General features: G+C 36.0%; 1 protein-coding gene across 1 annotated transcript in view; it reads right to left on the minus strand.

The window, feature by feature from the left end:
* Positions 1–20287, minus strand: part of MYO16 (myosin XVI) — a 278529-nt gene that overhangs the window by 89772 nt on the left and 168470 nt on the right. Inside the window, exons 20-22 of the mRNA XM_062575533.1 lie at positions 19570–19642; positions 10134–10286; positions 9334–9534 (exon numbers count right to left, since the gene is read on the minus strand). Coding sequence (XP_062431517.1) covers positions 9334–9534; positions 10134–10286; positions 19570–19642 — 427 coding nt within the window. The remainder of the gene's footprint in view (positions 1–9333; positions 9535–10133; positions 10287–19569; positions 19643–20287) is intronic.

A 20287-nucleotide genomic window follows, 5' to 3' on the forward strand; every position in this document is an offset into this window, starting at 1 on the left:
AGCATGGTAACCTGTATGAAAGACAGACGAGAGGAAAAACTTTCAAAATGAACTGGAGTATTTAAGTTCTGTTTTTAAAAATGGTCTAAGTACAAATGGTGGGATCCCTCTCACCTTACAGAGAAAAACAGTATTTTACACAGTGATTCATCTGGCCTATTTTTCAATGGGATGCATTTCATCATAGCAAATGCCTGTTTCCATTCATTGTCTACAAAGGTAGTTTAGATAGCTAGCTCTAATGTACATGCCTCCAGTCACATCAAAGGACATTTGGTTAGATGACGCTGACCCAGAGACCCTAAGAAATTCCATCCTTCCATGGACTAAGACTCCACCAACAAGCCATAATGATGCCTAAGCTTTATGTGATTAACTCTTGGAATGGAAGCAAGGACTGGACCAGCTAGACCTCCAGATCAGCACCAAGGGTGTTACGTGACTCAGCAAGGGATTGAATTCAAATTGTATCCAGCACCTACAGCCCATAATTCTTTCTTATAGCTACTCTTCAAGTAACTAAAATTCTTTTGGTCTTTTTTCTTTTTATTCTTTTTTTCTTTTTTTTTTCCTTTAGGTTTATTCTTTTTTTTTTAAGTGAATGCAGTTGACTACAGTAGATGTGTTTATTAATAGTATAATAGTATTAATAGTATTCTTACTCTGCAGAAAACAAGCTAGAAACACCCAAGTTAGATGAGACACCCAAGGCAATCTAGCCACAAAAGCTTAGAGCTTCATTAAACCTAAATTACCTACATGAAGAGAAAAAAATCAGTCCAAGCAACACTCTTACACACACACACACACTAAACCTACATAGCGGATTACAAAATAAATCCACCTTCAGTTTTTAGAGCAAACAGGAATAAAGAGGGAGAAAGAAATAAATTTCCCTCCTCTGATCAAGGTAGGAATTTACAGTTCTTCCCTCCCAATGCAGTTTTGTAAACTAGAGAGGATAGACGGAGTTGAAAGAAACGGTCCTCTCCCTTCCACTGATGCATTGCCTAAAGGCAGTTCAGTCACTAAGGTTTTTCTGGATATACTCTTAATCCTAAATTCTGTGCTGCATGGCAACTTTGCTTTAACTTAGGGAAAAAAATGCTTATTCCTGCTTCCTCTGCGAACTCCATTATTATCCCTGTCTTGGAGCTCGGTCACTCCCATACTAACCAGAACGTACAGACCCGATTCCCCTCCAGCTAAGGCAGCAGTAAACCCATGCTTCCTGCTTCTAAGACAAAAGCTCTCACCACTGAACTGCTACATAATGGGTAAGCGCTACTTAGCGGCTTTCTCCATGAAAGGGAAATTTTGTGAGAAGTTTATTTCTCTTGATGGGTATTTGCCATGTTTTACATGGCTTCTATGCAGGATGGTGGAGAAACAGCTGGTTTCTTCACTGGCTTTAGAAATAAGAGCTCTGGCTTGCACAGTAGTAGAACTCAAAGAGAATTTTAAAGTTAAATAGGAAGAAAATGTGCTGTACCTCCAGGATCAAGGAGACATTTAATGTGAACTTCTTAGAACACTTTTTTTTTTTTTAATTTAACAAGGGACCATGCTTTTATCTAAATCTTGTTTTAAATTCTTTATTGGCTTTATATCCTAAGCCACTTAGGTATTTGGGGAACTTTTTATCCTTGTCTAAGTGCATTTAATAAAGCCGTAAATATATAATTAACATTAGTAATACTAATCAGTACATTAATTATTTTTTACATTGGGTCATTTGACAATTATGTAATGCTATCTTACTCAGGAAAAGATTATATGACTTGAATCCGTATAATCTGTTACATTAAGTAATTGTCAAATGATGCAATTAGTTTGGCATCTGCCATAGAAAAGGTATAACAATAGAATTACATTCTTTTCTGTGACAGATGCAATATTATGCAATTTTCTAATTGTATCTCAAAAGACCATACAACACAGTAAACTATTAGGATAATTTAAGTATACTATTAAATGCTTTTAGTGTATTTAAAGTAAATGTTCCACCATACTGGCCCATAAAAGATAATTAACAGAACTTATTCTGCAAATCTATAATGCCAATTCCTAATTGAGTGTCTTAGTCTTTAACTAAATTAGAAAAAGCGAGTTAGTATTGGTGGAAAGAGTAGGTAAGTATAGCAGTGGGAGATAATAAATTATGATTACATGCCTACATTGAAACAGAGGGAAGTTGGGTATTGGTGTAATACATCACCAACCTTTAGAACTATATTCATAAGACATCTCTCATATCACATAAAATACATAAAATTTAACAGGATTCCCTTTTATGAAGAAATTGTTAACTCTCTAAGACTTTTTCCACAGAACTGGTAAGTTGAGTCACTGGATAAAGATGCTGAAAACTCACCCAAGCAAATGGTACTTCAGGTTCCATATTTATTGTCAGCTCCACAAATAAGAGAAAGAAAAAAAGAAGTCCGTTTCAAGCTGTTGACTTTGTAAATCTAATCCTGTCCCAATCAGAGACGCCAACCTACAACAGCCCTTTACTTTTACTGAAAGTGCAAATATTTCCCATTTTTTTTTCCAGGGGGGCATCTAAAGTAAACCAGACCAAAACTCTACACTGACTGGTGCTCAAATACAGTGGACAGTTATTCTGAGGAGAAAAAAAAAGACAAACAAATATTAAATGATTCAGATAGGAAATGTGCACTTAGTTAGCTCACAGTTCTAGTAACAGAAAACATACGCGTTATTTCCACTATTATCTGTTACAGCTGTTCTATCTTGCTTTGCATGGTGAGCCCTTTGAGTACAGACTATGTAAACCTACATTTCTATATTGATCGCAAGAAACATCTTTAGCTGCTATCTCAACTAGCTGTTTTTATTAAAAAATAAAATAACATACAGTTCCATATAGCATTTTATTTCAATAAAAACTGATTAAAACAAAAAAGGGATTGGATTTGGCTCCCTTTTTCACTTAAATTCAGAAAGCAAAACAAATTAAATTAAGCATACTGGTAGTGTGGCAGGCCAAATGTTCATCCAGCCCAGTTATTTTGTCCTGGACTTTAGGGAAAAATATAGTGTAAGACTCCTACCAGTTCTCATCTCAGCTTCCAGGACTCTGACCATTAGGGATTTCTTGAACTGAAGGCTGTATCTCATCTTGGTGTTTAACAGGTCTTGATGGATATTTTCTCCATGAGTCTGTCTAACTGGTTTTGGAACTCAGTATTTTTGGCACTGGCAAAACTCTGTGGCAGGGAGTTTTATTAGTTATTAGCTATATGAAAAAATATTTCATTCTGTTTGTTTCAAACCTGTTTTCTGGTCATTTAGGTTGGTGTCATTAGGTTGAGTCATTCAGGTTTAGGTTCTAATATGCTGAGAATCAGTATATAAGGACAGAAGATTAAAAAAAAAAAAAAAGATATGCACAGAGCTAACTTTGGGAACTGCACAACCCTCTTACCTTCCTACATATGCTCTCCACTACTTATCCTCAAGCCACTCCATTCTATAAATCTCTATGGTATTTTCTCTCACAAATCTCTTTTCTGAGCTCAAGTATTCTCCCTCCCACCTCAAATCACAGGACTTTGGCAAAGGACTTTAAATTTATTGGATTCCTCAATATACAGTATCAACAAGGCTACCTTTACCCCTAATTTTCATCAATCCCTTCAAACAGTAATTTTTTGTCAAAGACTGTCATATCTTGCCCAAAGCAAAAGTGGGAATTTAACTCTGCTAAGAATGCAGGGAGAATGCTCTTTGGCACTCGTGGTTCGCAGCGGATCCAATGAAAACCGCGAAAAACCAGGAAAGTGGTAATGTCAATTTGGCTGTATTCATAGCTAAAAAGGAAGATGTGACTATTTTAATAGTCAAATGTAATTCAGATATTCACAATTTTGTATTTTTTTTAAAAAAAATCAGTTAATAAGGATATACTCAGCTCACCTAAAATGTTAGCGAACATGTTCAAGGTCATTTTCAATGCACAGAAAGGTCACTTGTTATTACTTTTCTGCCATTACTTAAAGTGAGTGATACTATTTAAAAGCTTGAACCTGCCAAATTTTTAGGATAGTTGGGTTTTCCCCCAAGCAAAAACAAGGCTTGTTAAGCAATGCGTGAACTAAATACTCCTCCTATGGTCTGTAATTTTTATTCTAATACTTTGATAGAAATAACAGAATATTAAAAACCAGAGATACTTGGAAGCAAAAACTCCATGTGATTTCTACTGCTGTAGAATGCAGTATTCTACCTTTTTCTTCTTTAGCACAACCTGCTAGTGAATGTCCAAAAAAGTCTGAGAAAGAAAGATAGAGAAAAAGAAAGAAAGAAAGAGAGAAAAGAGAAAGGAAAAGGAAAAGGAACAGGAACAGGAAAAGAAAAAAAAGGAAAAAATAAAAAGAGCACAACTATCTTGTCTATGTGAAAAAGATAATCTTTGTCAAATAACCTTTAGAGGCTTTGGTATAGCTTAGACTAGACTGATTTGATTGTTATGTCTGGAGATTCAGCCTGGGGAAAACATAAAGAAAATGAAAGTGTCCTTATTGATTAATCCATCTCCTTTTGTCTTTTGATTTAGAGGTTCAGTTTCAGAGTCTGCCTGGGATATATAAGCATTTCAAAGAAGACTCCATTGGTGAAGGTGAGTGGACAGCTGGGAGGTATTTTTGAAAAGTGCATAGCTTAGAAATTGAACACACATTGATCTGCACTTAAAGGACATTATGTACACTTCTTTAAGGAGCAAAGCAGTTTGTCTTTTGGTCTGTTCAGTTTATTGCAGTACTATAGGTCAGAACAGTGGCAAGGGAAAACAGTGACAAGGGACCTGTAAGATTTGTTAATTCAAGTATGAATTTAAACTGCATAAATTTTAAATTATGATGACAGATCATTCAGATTATATGAAGAAGGGGCAAGTAGTTCATTATCTCATATACCAGTATGCTAAATACCACTGCTAGCTAACGATGCATCTCTTGGTATTGTGTTAAGATAACATATTTCAAATTTACTTACTGGTTTGTTAATGCTTTCATGAAATTAAGAAGAGGACTTTTGAATCCTGGAGAAAGCTCAATGATGGAATGTTATCCTTCAAAAACACTACTATCAGCAAGGCTAACAGTTCAGTCATATAATTCATGCACAGCCCTACATTACATGAGAGCCTATAAAGTATGTATTAATGTTATCATAAAAGTATCTAGAAATTCAGTCTGACACATTCTTAGAGCAGTTTCAGCTGATGTTAAGATGCACTGATCAGCTACACTCACAAAACGCTTTGTCTCCTCAAGACAAGTGCAGTATGCAGCATTGAACCAACCTGCCTCTGCTCTCATGATGCTGCCAGGCAGAGCCTTTACAAGAAGTAGCTGAGAATGCCCACACTCATGTTAAGGAATCCGAAATAAAGCAATATCCTACAGGAGCAGAATTTTTCCAGAAGAGATCGGATGACACCAGTGTTCAGAACATGTAAAACAACTTTCAGATAAAGCCTTCCACTAGATTTTTTTAAAGTTATATGCAGCCTAAGTCATTCTTTTCTGCCTTCTGCCTGAAGAGAATAGAGATAAGCTTTTTGTGTTTCAGCACGCAGATACCAAGACATTAAATGGCTCTTAGAACAGACTCATCATATGTCAAGGCATTGTGGAATTCTGTTCAGCTGCAAAATTGGAGATAAAGTAAAATACTTGATATGATCAAGTATTAATATTCTCACAGTGGTCTTTATTAAGCATGTGATCATATAGTTAACAACTGTATCATATTTGTCATGCATAAAATGTGACATTTAGTACTGTACAGGCATAGTATTGAATAAAATTTAAGTGAAAAGAAGAAGAAGTTGTTTGCTTTCTTCTACAGGACTTGTCAAATTTCTCTCATACAGCATTCTCGCTCAATTTCCACTGAAAAAAACACACATATTTTGATTTCTTTCATGTGCATAACCTTACTCGTGCACATTTTTGTTCCTCTTTTACTTATTTCTTCATCCCAAAACAAACAATAAAAATATCAAGTAAGGTCACAGACTTTTCTAATATATCATCTCCCCCGCAAAATCAAGCATGCATTCCAAATACTTTGCTTTTTTCCATTAGACATTATTCTGAGCCTCATCTCCCTATATGCCTTTTTAGGCTCACTTTCCATTGTTACTCACTTTTCTCCATTTCTTTGTGTTATCTCTACTCTTTTTCTCATAGTATTGCCTTTCCTGGAATAGTCTAAGGGTAATTAGGCTAGGAACAATGTTAGGACTAACAACATTCATCCTAGGAAAGGCTACCGAGCATAAAACATATGGGAAGGGGTGATACTTGACAATGCATAACTATGATCAATCCAAAAGGCTTGTTAGTGGAAGAAAAGACAATTTTCATTTCCATGACTATGCTGACACAAAATGTTAAGTTATCAAGGTTTTAGTGGTATTTAAAACTCCATGGACACATTGGTAATATCAGCTATAACTACCTCATACCACAGAGATTTCAGTTTGGTTCATGAAAGGCTCCCTGCTAATCTCAATAAACAAAAATAAGCAAAATGGGTCTCTTCAGTGAGGAAGTATCATTTTTAACAGCTGTTTTTCCAGTACAACTGCACTTGTAAGTTGCCAAAGCAGCTACAGGAAGCCCCTGGGTAAAGACGTGAACCCACTTCTTTGGAGACTGAGAGCTACATCCATAACCTACCGATGAAAAAGGGCCCTAATTGCAAGGGTCCATATGGTGGTCGTACCAGGGCCAGGCTGGGCTACCAGCCCTTCAGTGCTCTAGCTGACATGGAGAACCAGCTGCTTCACATCAACTGGGAACTGGAGCACAGTTACAACTTTTGTTACTCAGGGAAACGAGGCTGTCTGCCCTCACCTTCTGTTTAACATAAAGCCGGCACTCAGTGTAACTTCCTTCGCAAATACCAACCCAGACACATCACCAGAATATAAATGATTAAGCCAAGAAGTGGAAAAATTCATATTCAATTACCTGTCACATTTTACTGCTAATTCCTTTTCTACCCTCTGGGTCTGATTCAGCTTTCAGTTACACTCATGTAAATAATGAGATGCTTTACCAAGCTAAATGAGTTACATCAGTGAAAAATTGCGGTAAGTGAGAATAAAATCAGGCCCTCTTGTCTTAAATTTGGGTATCTCTGAAGGTAATGACTCAGAGAAAAAAATGTTTTATACTTCACTCACTTTAGACTCATTTAATTGATATAAGACTATAATAATGGCTATCAAAATCTGCCAAACTATACTGTTACTTTATATATGAAAGTGCCAATAAAACTTGATATATTTAGAAGTCTGATCTATTAACAATTTTTATCAAGCATAAATCACAAATGACTTCTATAAAATCGCTGCTACAATGTAGTAATAGCACAATCTCAAGAACAGCATCAGCAATTTTAAAATCCCTTAAAAATTTCATTTTTTTAATCAACTTATCAGGGTATATTAGTCTAGGAATAAATTTCACTTGTGCAATTGTTTAGTACATAAATACTATCACCAGATATTATGCAAATACATAATCACTGGAAATTATAACCTACGTTGATAACATGATAGTTTCATGAGATATCAAAAACGATTTTTAAGGATCTTGTTCAATTACTACTCCAAGAAGGAGAGTTAAACATTCCTACTGGATTTTTTTCTATTTTGATAAGGATAAGAACATTTTACTGCTGTAAGGAAGCAAAGAACAACCTGACAGTCTGGAATAGTCGTCCTTCGACTTCAAAGGAATTTGTGAATTCACATAACTTGGAGAGCTGTCTATTTGTTCATACTTTTAGTTTAGCTGTCATTACTACTATCAGGAACAGATCAAAGCAAGAGTCTTTGTAATAATAATAAAAAAGAATCTAAACAATTATGCAAGGATAAAACACATTAATGAAAACTATACTCCATATCACTTACAGTTTAACTTTCAGAACTGGACACTTGAAACTTTGATCTTAATAAATGTTCTTACTGAGCACTACTTCAGGGAATAAGACATACATTATTTTGTGGTTGTTCTTTTGAAGAAATATGTTTATTGTTCTGGTTGTTATTCTAATGCTCTTTCATTAGCTGCTTTTTTTTGTGTGTGTGTGAAAGTTTTCTTCAGCTATTCTGATAAATTTGTATAAACACAACAGAACTTTATGAAAAACTATTTACCTAACAACTACAGAACAGATTTACATGAGAATTTATACATCTGGAGTCCACTCTCAGCACCTAACTCTATCCCTTTAAGTGCCAATAAATTTTGCAAAATCCTCACTGTGCTGTTATCTAATATCTGTGTTTCTGCACTTCTGCTGAAAAAGCCCCAGTAATGGAAGTATTCAAATCACTTAACTTTGGGAACCGATGAAAGAAAAGCCTCCACAGAGAGCTATTCAGAGTATTTAGGTTAGGAATTTAAGTACTGACCAATTAGTCTTCATCTATTCCATGATGACGACATTTCTGTCACTGGGCAGGAACAAATTTGCCTACATCTTAACGCTAGTGAATCATTTGCACCTACTTCATTTCTGATGCCAAAAAAATATTTCCCTACTTATACTGCTGGCAAGGACCCTTATCCAGTAAAAGAAGTCTAAGCACACACATTCTGACTTCTCATCTGCTCTGGATAGCTCAGTGGATATAATGTTAATGTGATAAATGACAGAGTCAGTAAATATTTTTTGATGACTTAGAGACAAGTCTTGAATATGTCCTAAGAGTTCCCCCTACCAGTAGATGATTGGGTGTTCAATAGCATAAATCTGTTCCATCTAAAATATTCATCACATCAGAAATTGTGTTGTCCCGTCAAACATCTTTAGCAACATAGGTTAGAGTCATTTTTTATGATATCCTTGTCTTAGTGAGCATATCAAAAACTCCCTTCTGAATCTAAACTGATATTTCAGCAGCATGCTGGATAACCCCTTTGCATTTGCTATGTTGAAAGCCATGTGAAGAGAAGTCTGCTCTAATTATCTGTCACGATAAGGAGCAGGAAAGCTGTGACATTTGTTTCAGAACTGTAATAGGCACTCTCATCAAAACACTTCATCACAGCTGACCAACTTCCCACTTACTAGCCTTACCGTTACTTTCTCTGCTTCTGTAAAGTAGTCTAGGGATTAGTTGCCATACTGAAGCACCTGCTGTTTTCACATGCCTTTCACAAAAAATTCTCACGTGATTAGGTAAATATCACATTTACAACCAAAAGCTGGAGGGACTTGGTAGGACTTTGTCTAACCTTGTTTGTTAACTATGCACAGCCAAACATTCAAACAACTTACCCGCCCAGCATAATGCATAATAGTGAAAGTCGAGCTCTGATCCTTTGGGGCAAGGTTGCCATTGCCATCTCTTGTGGAGGAATATACTGTATTTGTTTCTGATGTATCCAGGTAAGACTGAATGCGTTTAGAAAGACTCTGTTCCATTGACCAAACAGATTGGCTTTCTTCATCCAGCATTGACAAAAAGCCTGACGGCTTCTGAAATGAAAAATAGATTTTCTGTTTTTAGGAGCAATAGAATTCCAGTTGTTTGCTTGTAATTTAGTAAACAATATTATATTGTTTACTAAAACAGTATATTGCCTTTGAGGGGAAAAAAATGAAAAAATGGTTAAAGTATGCTGCTAAGTCTCCAAATCTATGTACATCAGATAATTCTGCAAGATATATAGGGAATAATATTTCATTTGCCTAAAATGGTAGTTATTGTTGATCTTTTAGGAAGCTGCTTAGGCTATTTCTTTTTTAGAAGTTGTATTCCAAAAACTAGCTCTAGGCACAGAAGAGACAGTCAAGCTTACAACAGGGGCTGAAGGGCATGGAATGACACACAGGTCCTACGTGTGGACCAGTACAGGCAAGGAGCTTTGGTTACATCTTCTACGCAGGACTGTTACAAATCTCTATTAGTCCTCGTGCAACGGGCAGTTATGATGGCCCCTCTCTGTGGCCTCTTTGGACCCATAACCTTCTTGACAGATTCATAAATCAGAAAATGCAGGCACAAGTTTTTATTAGTCTAACACGCAGAGTATGTGCATAAATATGCATGGTGTGAAATGGATCTGAAAAACTACCTGAAAGAAAAAATCCAAGGCTGCAGTATGGTTACCAGGAGAATACACTGTTTCCATGGTGACTCCCTCTTGTACACATTCGGCCTGCTCTTGTAGGAAAAGCACTTCATTGATATACTGGTGTATCTTCTCATTGGTCATGTTGACACATAGCTATTGTAAAAGGAAGAAAAAATGAGTATTAGAAGTTTACTGGATAATTCATCAGTACAGGGTTTACTGCATGTCTAATACTGAATTTGATGAAATGCCAATCTGCACTATGTTATCTCTCAGTAAACCACAGATTAGGAAGACCCTAGAGAAATTTACACTGTAACAACCATTATTATTAAATTGGGAAGAAACAGTTTTCCATCTGTATAGATCATTCTGAATTCCACGTAAGAATTTCATACATGCCAATTTCTACCAGAATTATCAAATACAGTGTAAAGTCACACTAATTCTATTGATTGAAATGGAGTAACACTACATATAAATTGGTTCACTTAATATTCTTCTGCAGTTTATACTCAGGAAAACTACACAGTCACAATGTGTTTTAGAAAAACAACTACGTATTTGATTAGGATGGTAATTATTCAGTTAGTTCAATACTAACAAAGACATTCAAATTCTGCTTCCGCATATAACATCACTCAAGTCTAAAATGGTCTCTGAAGAACTCACTCTATCTTGTCCAAATATGTCTTCTAAAACAACTGAGCTAGATAGTCTTCCTGCCTTCAATATTCTAAGGAAAGGTCGACAAGAAATAATAATATGACTATTGAGTGCCTTATGAGAATTATAGTGCCTTTTGCTTTCATTCTCCTTTTAGGGGCCCTGCTGCCTGATATAACACCTCCAGTAATGCACCCCACCCTCAGCTTCTGAAATACAGTGAGGCACAGAGGGACTTTTACAGCAATGGAGCATATGGAAGTTAAAGGTCAAGCCTTTAATTTGCTGCAGGAGGAATGGGTGCAAAAGACAGCTGAAATGCAACTCCCACAAAATGCTTCAATAGCATTTAATGTCTCCAGGTGCTTTTGTCCTCAGATACATTATGTGATTTGGGGATGACAGTAGAAATATTTGCAATATCAACTTCTATTTTTTTTTTAATAAAATCTCCAAATTATCTACACAATGCCTCTATTGCAAATCAAATAGTTTGCAGGAATCTGATTTTCAATTAAAAATAGGTAGAGGCTGTATCAGCTTTATTTTGGGACTTTTCTTACCTCTATAAAAAACATCAACCTGAAAAAGTAAATATTCAGTAATTGTGCGGAATAAAATTTTTAACTGGTTTGTTTAATTTGAAGCAGAAAATTCAGTGGAAAATTTTAAAATCTCTTCAAATGTTACATAAGAAACAATAGGAAGTTAAGAAAATAGAAACTCTTAAAGGTTTGGAAGAACTGATATATGAACAATGATGTAAGGAATGATTGCATACAGTCTGTTTTCAGATTAAACTGTTCACATATTTGTTTTGGCCATAAACGATATCTTCCATGAATAAAGTATGTAAAAGCAATTCCACCAGAAAGTCATATTAGAAAATATGAAATATTCAGATCCATCATAAAAGTACATGGCTTAACATTCACATGAGGGAAAAGAACCAAGTAATGTATAACAGTGGCCTGAATTTTCCATTAACACCTCATGCTAATACAGTCTACTTGCATTTGCCGTATAATGAAATAGGCTAGTGTGAATAACAGCAAGAAAAACAGCACAGAATTTTATAACCAAATGTCTGTTATTAATTGAGTGTCTTTACCAATGCAGGAAAGTACAGACAAAAGAGAACCTTAAATAAAACCAGATTTTTAAAAATAGGATTTCTCAAATTCTGTTATCTCATTCAATTAACTATAAAAGCATAAAAATGACTTATGTGTGATTTATTATGTAAGCAAAGAGATAGCTTTTTAAAGTTTCTGCCTGCCAAAATACTGATCACTGTCCAAATTCTATTTCTAATTACAAAATCTTTTCAGAAGCTTAACATTATTTTATAAGATAGATATGAGGTCACAAGCTTATATTTCACAGGATAGGTAAAGCTTTAAATTAATTTATGCTGTTTACACCTTCATTTACAAGGGTTCTTTAGAGCATCATGTCATTTTATTTTACACAATTATATTTTACCATTAGAGAAGCTGAAAAAATTGCTACAGAATCAAGTTTATTTTTTATCCTGTGCAATTCCCCTAAAAAATTGTATAAGCAGAATAAATGCACTTGAAGATCTGACTGTGCAGCAAAATTATTAAACTATGTAATTTGAGCTGGAGGGTAAGAATGTCTTAGTCATATCTTAAAAAAGACCTGATAAACAACACTGGCTTCAACTGCCAATGGTAAAAGACATATTATTTTGTTAACACACTCACAGGGAACACGCTGGACTAGTAGAGGCAAAAAGCATTTGTAAATTTTACTGATTGGCATATTATGGCATACAGCGGTACGCTTTCTAGCGATGTAAGCAACAGCGTCACTCAGATCAGCAGACTTGCCCTCACGACAAGAAGGCTCTGCGAACCAGCTCAGAAAGCAAGCTCGAGTGCTTAGACAGACTGCAAGCTGCTCGAGAGCTGCTCTAGCTAGCAGCGGTTGTGAGCAACAGCTCTGCAGCACGAGAAGCAGGAGACCAGCCAGGGACTGTTGAAAAGCAAGACACTCAGCTTGCGTCTTTCCCCATTTCAGTGTGCTTTATGCAGCACGCTGGGAAAAGGTGATAAAAAGAACGCTTCAAAATGATATAGTTAAAACGGTTGAAATGTAGAAACGGGATGAAAATGAACTAAGCTAGCTTTCTAACCCAGTGGGGTTTTTTGCTCTGTCATATGAAATACTATGTAAAACAATGCTATATTTTCTATCTACACACAAAGAAATGAAAAGTTCAAAAAAACACATTTTTTAAACATGCACAATTGCATCAAAGAAAAATGGAGGGAAAAGTAGCAGTAATAAAAGAAAACACAACAAAATCTCTACCTAAAATAGATGTTGTGGGAGTACTTTTAGGCATTGTTTATTTGCTTCATTTTGCAGAGTTACCCAACATTACCTGTAGTGTTTCTTGTCGTTAATCACCACTGTTAAGCTATCATTCACATTCTTCTTACCAACTTGTCCCTCTGTAAGAAATCCTCTAATTCTTCTATCATTTGTAGGTAAAAAACCACATACGTGGTCTGTGTTAGACTCTTCATTGAAAAGTACTTTTAGAATATCATTAGAAAACAAAAAATGGATCTACTTCTTGCTCAGATATTTAAACAAACTAATTGTAAAGTAGCAATTTTTGTTGCTGTTGAACTTTGTAAAAAAATATAATGGCATTTGATAAAATCTTTAGGTATTCATTGCATTAGATATTTTTAGCTTGAACTTGTCCTAGCGCCTTTTTTTACAAATACATTTGACTGGTTAGTACTGGTCAACTTTAAAACTGTAAATCCAAATTTAGATAGGAGACCAAAACGATACTATATTCCAAAGACAATCAAGCACCTTTCAAAAATTGAAATTTCCTGATTCCCTGCTCTTCACTTTATATATACACACATATATGTACATATACACACACTCATTTATACATACAAATATATAGGCATAAGGCATAGCAAAATAAATTTGAATTTCTTAAAAGAAAACTCAGTGACTGTCAACCCATTGAGGGAATGATGGATATAAACATCCTCTGGAGCGCACATCCTTTGGTCATGCCGAAGGATTAGCTCTCTCTAGAGATGTGTATTCAGAGCATCAAGTAAAGCTTACAGCTGTCATATCTATCAAGCTGTGTGCTATGGGCTAAGATGATGAAACTCCAAAGCCAGGTTTAATTTGCTAGGACGTGCTCTAGCTTTTCTCAAAAATATAATTCTGAGACAATGGAAGGCAGAACCATCTTTTATTTACCGATGTTGGATACAGAAAATAATTTAAAACCTAATGTAGATAATCACTGATTTCTCAGAAGCATTTTGGCTACTGTTCCCCCTTCTATCTACCACCTTAAGGAAAAAAGAATTAAAAAGTTTTTCCTTTGTCTGTATGTGTCAGTAGATTTCCAAATCTTTTACATAGACTGCCACTCAGAATATTTTCAATGAATGTATAATAAAACCTAAAACCATCACATTTCTTCCTTTGTCTTTTTCAGGGCATCAGGACCTAATACTGACTTATTCTCTCACCTGGTGCAGCTCCAACACCAATTCAAAGTCCTGCCTCTCTGGCAGAATTTTATTTGCTAGGAATTTGAGTTGTCTCTGGTGTCATTTTCAATTAGCTGATCTTTGTTTCCCACATTCAGAAAATAGAACCCAACACTGTATTACAATTTTATTTTGAAAAGCTTATCAACTGTAAAGCTCTCCATAATGACTATAATTCAATTCAAAATGGAAATTCTTGAACCTGATTTTGAATGTATAACAACAACAACAACATTAAACCCATACACAAACATGGTAGTAACAGTCTTTCCTTGAAAGAATTTGGAATTAAAGATTCTTAAATAGTTCTGAATGCCAGTAATTCAATATTTCATACTGGCCAGCAAGAAAGTATTGTATGATGTAAAAGGATGTTGCTATGAAAAAGTAACATAGCAATTAATAATTGCCCTTGTGCAGTATTTTACCAATCACAAACTGAATCTAGGTGGGAATACATATTTTAAGTAACTGATTTTATTGACAGCTAAAAGGTATCTACTACAAAACAAAGAAGAAAAATTAAAGCATTTCAGTATTAGGTATATGATAAAATGTTGACATATCCAGCTCTAACAATGAGTAAAATTGGCTTTCCAGTGGCTTACTGGAAAACCTGACAGATGATAACGGTGTCCTACCCAATGAAAAAAATATGTGCAGAAAAAAGACCAAAAAGATTGTGAGGGAACAAGGAAACACCATAACCAAAGCCAGTCACGGTATAAGCTCTCCAGGAATTGGGTCCAGGAACAAATGAGAACTTGTGTATATGACCTCACATCCATGATCATTGAGACCGCTACGACAGCAGAAAATTAAAGCCACGTAACTTTTACCTATTCATATCCACCTGTCTACGTAAGAGGCACTAACATCTTACACTTGGACAGTTAGAACCAGTGTTGTGACTACAGCAATGCGATGTAATCAAGAATATGCGTTATTGGCTAGGGAAACTCCCACGACAAAATTAAATGCCACCTCAACAGGGTTAAAGAAATAATCCATTCAGAAGTCAAAATTTACCATGCCTGGTAAAAAGTATAGAGGGAAATTCCTGTGAATGCAGCTAGGCTGTGCAAGCCCCCTTGCTTCACCTTAGAGACTCCCAAGTCCTGAGCGGAGCAGGTGATGCTCTGCGGTATCGGGACAAGCGGACTCCTGTGTCAGGAAAGCCTTTGAGAAGGGCTGCAAAGAGCGGCCCCAGGAGCCACGCTTCTCCCAGCCCTCCGCTGCATCACACAAGTAACACTGCATATTGTTTAATGGTTGAGTGGGAGTAAAGAGACACTTGGCTCTTTCAGTGACCCGCAGTTCTGTTTCAGATAAATCACCTCTATTTCCTATGAAAAGGAAGTTACAAGAGGTATGTTCTTCTGCAAAGCTTAAAAGGTCCACAGAGGCAAAATACCATGCAAGAGCTACATACATTATTTACCAAGAGCTAAGTATTATTTCAGTTTACCACTCAAAATAGCCAGCAGAGAGGAAAGACTGTACTGGAGTCCATTTCACTTAATCTCATCACTGTTCTTCCCAACCCTCGGCAACCACAGAGGTCCATTCCTCCGACCCCATGCAAGGCAAAGAAGTGGTTCTTCTGATACAACAGTGTCTTCTTAGAAACGGCTTAGCAAAAATGGCACAGACAACTTCCTCAGCCTTCCCTCCTGCTTACTGCCAGCCTGTGTTCAGTTGTTGCAGGTTCTCTTCGTTTGTGTTGTGTGCTCATGTGGGCAAAGCACATACCAGCACAAAGGGATCTTGACCCTGGCTAGGTTTTTTGAGGGTGAACTGTGCAGGACCATGAGCAAGGACTAACCTAGTTTTAAACTCTACCAGAACAAAAGTGGATTTTTTTCTATTTTTTTAAAGGAGCGCAAACTGAACTGTAAGTGAAGGTAGCCCCTCAATGAAGAAGCCTAGGAAAACATTGAAAACTGCTGTTGCTATTTTTGGTAGTTCACTCATATTTCCTGAAATGATCACAAGATTGGGGCCATTTTTTTTACAGAATAGGAAAGATAAATCTCTGCTCACTTCTAACCATGCTCCAGTATGTCTGTATACAAATCTGCTCTGGCACAGCAGGTATGCAGCTGCTCTAGGAAAATGCTGTTCCCAGGCTAATGATTTCTGCTAAGAAGTGATTGTAAATTGTAATTGGGGTGAGCTAAAAGTGTGCTGTAGTCATTTACCGTAGATCAGCTGATGAGCAGTAACTCACTGAGTCCTGCTAATTCAAAAGCTTTCAGTCTTTCCTGAGCAATGACTCCCTCAGTCTGTGGCTTCTAAAAACAGTCCTGTGCCTTTGCAGTTTTAAAATCTGTGCTGTAAGAGTTTCATACTAGAAATCACAACTCCACCCATTGTCTCTTATTCTATACGATCAGTTACTTATGTTATTTCAGAAAAAAATGTGTTCTATTTTTGTTACTATTCTTTAAATATGTGTCACATATGTATGTTGTATAAAATGAGGACTTACTAATCCTCATCAAACACATGCAAGATTGAACACCTCATTAATGTTGCTTTTAAATTACGATGCATGCTTCTTTGACATATATAAAAAAATTCTGCATGTAAGCTGCCAGTTACATCACTTTGCAGAATTTATCAAGTCCTTGGTATAGAGATAATTAACCTTACTTTTCTAGTTCTTTGACATCTGCTTTCCTATGCATTGTTTATTAACAATCACTAGACTAATTCTTTGTTTGCCTTTAACATTTCAATACCCTAATGCCTTATCATTCCAACACACTCACTGGAGTGAACATGTTATTCTACTGAGTTTGTCCAGCTCTCCGTTCTTGAACCATCTTCAAACACAGTCTATTTAAATTTATTGCTTAAATTGACATATGACTCAGTACCATATTGCTCTTTTAACTATTACATTAACATGTCTATCAGCTGACCTGATTGGAAGGACCAGAGAGATTCAAAGCAGCTGCTTGGAAAGTGCTCAGGTTTGGGCAATCAGAGGGTCTTAATCTTTCTTGAAAAGAGTTGCAAATTTCTTTCAAGAAAGCAGGCAAACAGATATCAAGACGAAAACCTTTGAAACAAAAGGTTCATTTTCTCCAAATTATTTTTGCAATGCCATTTTACAAGATGTTAATCTAAATGCAATGAAAAAGGCAGTAATTTTTTATGGCTGCTCCACTGTTTGACTTTTAGGCCCATTTAATATTAATGTTCTTCAATCACAGGCCTTCACCCTGGGCATTATTTGCAGACATTATGCAACGCTTTGCATGAGAACCCTATCTGGGCTAGTCGGCCTGTTTCTCATCAGGGTTAACGAGCGCAGGCAGGAGACTGAACTAGGCTAGACGGCTAGACAGCTCGAGCTTCTCTGTGCAGACTGTTTGGGGCATGTCTGCGCGATTACATTGTGCCATGTGGAGATACCAACAGGTTCCCTTCACTGATATGCCATTTCAGGAATCCCATGTGTTAAGCACATTACAGAGTCCATATCAAAATGAACTTGGTAATTCATTAAATTCATGCAATTCACTAAATTCAGTAGTTTCTGAGGTAATGACACTGAATATTACTAAGGAAAATGCAGTCAGTCCAGGCTGGAGGACAGTCAGTGTCTGCTGAAATGCGTTTGCTTACAAAAAAAAAAAAAAAAAAAAAAAAAAAAAAAAAAAAAAAAAAAGCTGACTTTGAAATTACCATGATTGCCACACAGAAATCATAAATCATAACAAATAAATTACTCTAATCATTTCTCTGTAAGTCTATTTTCTTTTCAAGCATTCTCTGAACTCAGTTACCAGAAAATGATCTATCCCAGAAACTGAAATTCAGAGTATCTCATATGAGGTCAGTCACAGAACTTATGCGAGTCTGATGACAAAAAAACAACGCAGAATACAGTCAAAGAAAATAATCAGTACGTTCCAAGACACACCTCTCTCCTCTGAGATACATTTAAAATGTATAAAAGCTACTTTATCCTTATTAGTAGGTTTTATGGAAGGCTCTTTTTCTTTTCCTATCTCAGTCTGTTAAATTGATTTCTATTTTTCACTTCATTTTTTCACCCAGCGCAGACCTTTGCAGTCATGACTGTGAATATTGGGATGCATCAATAAGCCTCAGCTCAGCAAAGCTTTCAAGGAAGGTAGAATCTTAATAGCCCAAAGAGTTTTGTGAGAGGAGAACTGGGACTCTTGTGTAAGCATGTTACTGTACGCCTATGTGTTCCTTAGAAGTAGAGGTAAGTTCACTTTCCTTGGCTCTCACACATCTGGAAATTCAGTAGCCACATCAACATGCCGAAGACACTAAACTAATGTGGCTCCATGACTTTTGTTTCACTAGGCTGAGCCACCCATAAGACAGAGAATTGAATGGGATAAAAGGGTGACTTCTACCATTCTACTGATTTCAAAGAGCAAGAGGTCCTGCTGGTGACATCAGCTTTCTCCGACTGCTTTAATTTTCTTCAGCTGCATTACCCAAAGGATGAACAACTTAACAATAACTTACGTGGCTCCTTCAGCAGGTTGTATAAAGCAGCTAATGCTTTCTAAAATAGTTCAGAAGAGCTTTGGTGTTCAGAGATCAACTTTAAAGATGGGCATATAGTTCTGTAGTTTTCAAAAAATGTTTAATTTTAACAGGATTTTAAAGCATTCAGTGAGCTAAAATTTAATTTATTTCCCACAGATCTAATTCAATTTTTTAAGAAGTCATATGTTGTAAAGTCAGATAGAGGCAAATCTGTCAGTAATCACAGGTAGCATAATGTAGCATTTTTATTCTATTTATTTATTCTATTTATTTTTCTGGGGCATTTGAAGACCTTTTAATCTTACTTCTAATCCAGTCTACTGTCCTCCTACTTGCTGATCTAGTTGAAGTATCACTTGCATAAGCATGAAACCAGAAAACACTAAGTACTTTTCTCAAAATGTCTTTCAATGCTGATACTACTCTTCTTCAAGTGATTATGGTCATGTTTATTAGACTCTTTTAAAATGATTAATAACTCTGCAAAGCCTGTATTTTAATTCAGAGCCAGGCAGGCAGAATGGAAAAAAAAATGTTTTAAGGGTAAATTTTCTCCTCTGTGTATGTTTCTATTCTAATTAAAAAATTTGTTTTGGCAAAAACTCAAAACCTGAATAGACAAATGATAGTTACAGTAAAATCAGAAAAATAAAGCTACTTACCTGTTCAAAAGTATTCTTTTGGAATTCTTCAAATCCAAAAATATCCAGTATCCCAATTTCAAATATCTGATCACTGGAACAAAGCATATTATAGATCATAAGAGTTCAAGGAAATGAATAATATAGCTATTGTTTCTAATAATGTTACTTCTGTTCTAGCACAAAAGCAGCCTCTGTTTCAAAACATGCTATGAAATACAAAAGCAGACCATATACACAACAGAATTAAAATTGCAGAATGGTGTAACAAACAGTATTTATTTGGCTGCCTCATTTCTACCCACCAACCTATTATATCGAAGGTGAGTAAAAAAGTGGGGCTTGAGATTGTTTTAGAAGCCACTTTTAAAACTAAAATTGAAAGAGAAGGAAAAGAAACCAAACCAACTTAGCTTCTCTAAGGCCCAGTTTCCAAAGGTGTAGGTATCTACTCACTCAGGTGAGGGATACCACCTAAGGGAAGTTTCAGAATTGGTGTGTAGTTGCACTTAGTTACCCCATTCAGTTTATGAAAGTCAGAGTATGTGCTCCTACTAAATGCACATCAATAAAATCTGCTAAGCCAAAGCCCCCCGTGCCAGCTTGAAGTAGAGGTTGTGAACTTGGGCTGTACAAGAGGTGACGTTTCCCAGGAAAAGAATAGTCAGCGTCTGGGCATGCACAGGGAAGATGTTTCTTCTCTGTATTTATAAAAGAATAATGGCTGGCAGGGCAAAAA

The sequence above is a fragment of the Rhea pennata genome, chromosome 1 (genome assembly GCF_028389875.1).
Source record: "Rhea pennata isolate bPtePen1 chromosome 1, bPtePen1.pri, whole genome shotgun sequence".
Lineage (NCBI taxonomy): Eukaryota > Metazoa > Chordata > Aves > Rheiformes > Rheidae > Rhea > Rhea pennata.